The 4,207-nt window shown below is 31.9% G+C and overlaps 1 protein-coding gene across 1 annotated transcript in view; it reads left to right on the forward strand.

Moving 5' to 3' along the window:
• The window catches only part of LOC106532941 (NT-3 growth factor receptor), a 49,493-nt gene that overhangs the window by 30,908 nt on the left and 14,378 nt on the right, over positions 1–4,207 (forward strand). Inside the window, exons 10-12 of the mRNA XM_014029121.1 lie at positions 1–28; positions 423–478; positions 2,951–3,050. Coding sequence (XP_013884575.1) covers positions 1–28; positions 423–478; positions 2,951–3,050 — 184 coding nt within the window. The remainder of the gene's footprint in view (positions 29–422; positions 479–2,950; positions 3,051–4,207) is intronic.

Genomic DNA, 4,207 nt, shown 5'->3' on the forward strand with positions numbered 1-4,207 from the left:
GGCCTAGAGCCAGAGGACTATTACACTGGTAAGTGCTGGCATAAAATATTTAACTCAGTGTCTGGTTAGCTGTGGCAGGCACTTTTAATTAGATTGACGTTGCAAATTAATTGGTTGTGTGGATATACATTTAATGATTTCTTTCTCAAAGTTTCATTAAAACATACCAATGCATGCTCAAACAAAAGGAAATGTCATCAACATTTCTTACAAACACATTTGTACTTCTTTTCTTCAGTGCTGAATATTATGATGAGGACCATGTCAAGCTTTTGAATCAAAATTTATGTACTTCAGACATTCTGTTGTCTGTTTCTGTTAGGTTATACTTTGCTTTAATTCAAATGTGAATAGTTTTATTACTGACATCTGGGGAAAATATTTCAGAGAGTAGCTGGACAGTAATTGCTTTTGTTTTCCAGTTTCTGTGACTCCTGAGACTGACAAATCAAAGGAAGATCCTTTGGGCCTTTTTGGGGTGAGTTACTGACAAACAAACATGTTGAATGTTTAATAGAGATTTTTACTTTTAAAAATAAATTAAGGCAAATCAAAACATATCTAAGTTTAATGACAGGAAGGACGTTATCAATGGTCATGCACACCAAATGTTTAAACAAAGATTTCATGTGATCTATTAAAAGTTTTCCAAAGTGCTTGAAAAATGGTTTGTTTCAAAATTAGATAGTTATATTGAAAAATTATCTTGTTGAGTGATGGTCAGTATGGGTTTAGATCAAATAAATCAACATCCCATGCATTATTAGAATTAAATGAAGAAATTACAGAAGCAATAGAAAGGAGCAATACACAGCGGGGGTGTTTGTTGATTTAAAAAAAGCTTTTGACACTATCAACCACCCTCTATTACTTTCTAAATTACAGGATTGTCGGATAAGAGGGATACTCCATAATTGGCTGAATAGTTACTTAACTAACTGTAAACAATTTATACAACTAGGAAATATAAAATCAGATTTTCAAAGTATAAAATGTGGAGTTCCTCAGGGTTCAGTGTTAGGACCAAAGCTTTTTATTTTGTATATAAATGACATTTGTGAAGTATCTAAACTGCTAAAGTTTATCCTGTTTGCAGATTATACAAATTTGTTTTGTTCTGGGAATGATCTAAAAAGCCTTATGGAACAAATGGCTAGTGAGATGTCTAAACTTAATGAATGGCTAAAATACAGTAAATTGTCAATAAATTGGAATAAAACTAAATTCATGATTTTTAGTAACAAAAAAATAGATTGCTCTATTACAATGTCCATAGATGATTAAATAGTGGAACGAGTATATGAAGTCAAATTTTTAGGGGTTGTCTTGGATCATAAACTTAACTGGAAATCTCATTTAAAATATATAAAACAAAAACTACGTAAAAGTATTGGACTTTTAAATAAAGTAAAAAATATTTTAGAACAACCAACACTCCATACATTATATCACTCATTTGTTGCTCCATATATGATCTATTGTGTAGAGGTATGGGGCAACACATATAAAACCAATACTAAACCTTTGTTTGTGTTACAGAAGAAAGTTATGAGAATTCTGTATAAAGTGAATGTTAGAGAACATTCAAATGATTTTTTTACTCAATCAAACATCTTGAAACTACGGGATTTAGTTAATTTAAAAAATTTATTAGTTATGTTTAAAGCAAGAAAGACATTATTGCCAATTAATTTACAAAAGTTTTTTGTCTTAAGTTCAAATGACAGAAATAACCGAAGAAAATACGATTTTAAAAGTAAAACTGTGCATACTACTTTAAAGCACATGTGTATTTCAGTTTCTGGGGTAAAATTATGGAATAGTGCGGATGACAATTTAAAAAAAATGTTCTGCTTTAAATCATTTTAAAATACTTTATAAGGAAAAAATTATTAAGTCTTATACACTTTTGAGTTAATGAGGAGAACAATATATTGTTTGCAGATTCTATTTGTGATTTAATTTATGTGACCATGAAAAATTAATTGTAATTATTGAGAAAGGAGCAGGTTTATACAAGTTTTTTTTCTTCCTGCTCCCTTTTCACTCATGCATAGTACGTGTTAAACGAAAATGTGTTTGTATGTTATATTGAGGAAAATTGTTGAATTGAGTGAATAAACTTGTTGATTGATTGAAAAAAAGTTGGAGAATATGTTGAGAATGGCTCAGTTATTGTCACATCAAACTCCCAATCAGAGCTTGTCAACTAATTTATTCAGTGGGCCTCAGTTACTGAAAACCAACATCTATTGGGATGGACAGGCAGCAAATAAATAAATAAATAAATAAATAAATAAATAAATAAATAAATAAATAAATAAATACAGTCTACATAAAGTATTTTAGAAAATGATAGACAAACTCATCTTCCATGCAACATATCGTTAGCCTCATAGTATATGTCTAAGTCATTTGTGACCAAATATGTATTGGGCAATTATGCTGTGAGGCTTACGATATTTATTTTTGCAAGAAGTGCAATCACTATTTTATCATCTGGATTTTTACTATGAACTGTAGATATTAAACTCAATGTATTTTAATAATGCATCTGAATGACTTCATGATTCTAAAATATAAGTCCACAATCCCACAACAGAAACTCTATTGAGGTGCGGCGACTTGTTTGGATGTATAAAGGAAAGGTGCGCAGAAACATGCGTGTGCACTGTTTGATACATCTGAATATTTTTGTGCAGTGCACTTTTCAAAATTTGTCCGTACACCAACTTTTAGTGCGAAAGCTGCGCACTCCTTTAGACATAGGGCCCCAAGTTGCTGGTGCCTGTCCAGCTCATCCTGGGCAGGTTGCAATTCCACAACAGGGACACATGGAGACAATCATTCTCACTCACACCGTGGGGCAAATTTGGGTTACCAATGAGCCTAATGCTTTCTATATAAATAAAAGCTGAGTTAAACCTGTGTGATCTGACCTTGTCTGCAGATTCACATGGCAGTGGGTCTGGCCGGGGTTGCCGGCGTAATCCTGATACTCGTTGTTCTCATCAACAAGCATGTTCGACGATCTAAGTTCAGCATAAAAAGTAAGAAGTCTGAATGTTATTGAGTTTTTCCAGTCATGCTCTAAATAATTTGTGTGGTGATTATTGAACTTAGGTACTGCTGATAGTAAGTATTTAGTGGTTTCTGATACATCAACATTAATTGTAGAGTAAGAAGTATGAAGAAAAGGGTAGCTGTCTTACTCCAGCTTAGACTTATCTTTAATTACACTAGAGCCAATTTTATATAATTTTTAGCTTATAAAACAACTTTTTCTCAAAAATATCATACTAATGTGCAGGAACACCACATTAGCCAATATTAAACAGTTACCATTTTGCTTGGTTTAGTTTAGTTTAGATTAGATTAGATTAGATTAGATTAGATTAGATTAGATTAGATTAGATTAGATTAGTAATTTTGCCATATCACTCTCTAAAATATTTTCTAAGTGAAAAAAACGGTGCGCGCTTGTGTGTAAAGTACTATTTTATTATGTAAAAGAATTATAAGGCTAATATTTGCATGTCTGGGAAAAATTATAAAACAGGGTTCTTTCATATTAATTACCACTGCTAGTACTATTTTGTACTATTTTTGACTTGTGTATAATTTTGCTTTAGATTTTTATGTGTAAATACCTATAAAAGTAACCTAAATGTATTCTGTGCATATATTTATATTACTTTACCTCTCAAAATAACATATTTATTATACGAATGTCCCTTATAAGTATGCCATTTTACAACATGTCTCACCTTTTCAACAAAAAAATCTGTTTGAAAATCCGATCAAAATTGACCAAGTTATGGTTATTTAAATAGTGTACACCACACACATTCATGTTAAGTGTGGGTGAGCTCCCCGACCCAAGATGGCCACCATGTGAGGATGTCAGTCTCCATTGGCCAACAGCTGGTATGCCTTTATATATCCATGAAGGCCTCATAATGAGGCAGACGAGTATCCCCCGTCTGGTGGTGAAACAGACTATTTCCTAAATCCCAAACCACAGAGAAAACTCCGCCCCCTCATTTGAAATAGTACAACTGCATGAAATAGGAAAACAACATGAAATAAAAAGGGAGTTCAAAATAAAAGTCCCTGAAATATGTAAAGTAGCTTTACAAAATAAAAGTGTCACAAAATAAAACAATATGTAATAACTAACTAACTAACTAACTAACTAACTAACTAA

This window comes from Austrofundulus limnaeus, unplaced genomic scaffold, assembly GCF_001266775.1.
Source record: "Austrofundulus limnaeus strain Quisiro unplaced genomic scaffold, Austrofundulus_limnaeus-1.0 Scaffold857, whole genome shotgun sequence".
Lineage (NCBI taxonomy): Eukaryota > Metazoa > Chordata > Actinopteri > Cyprinodontiformes > Rivulidae > Austrofundulus > Austrofundulus limnaeus.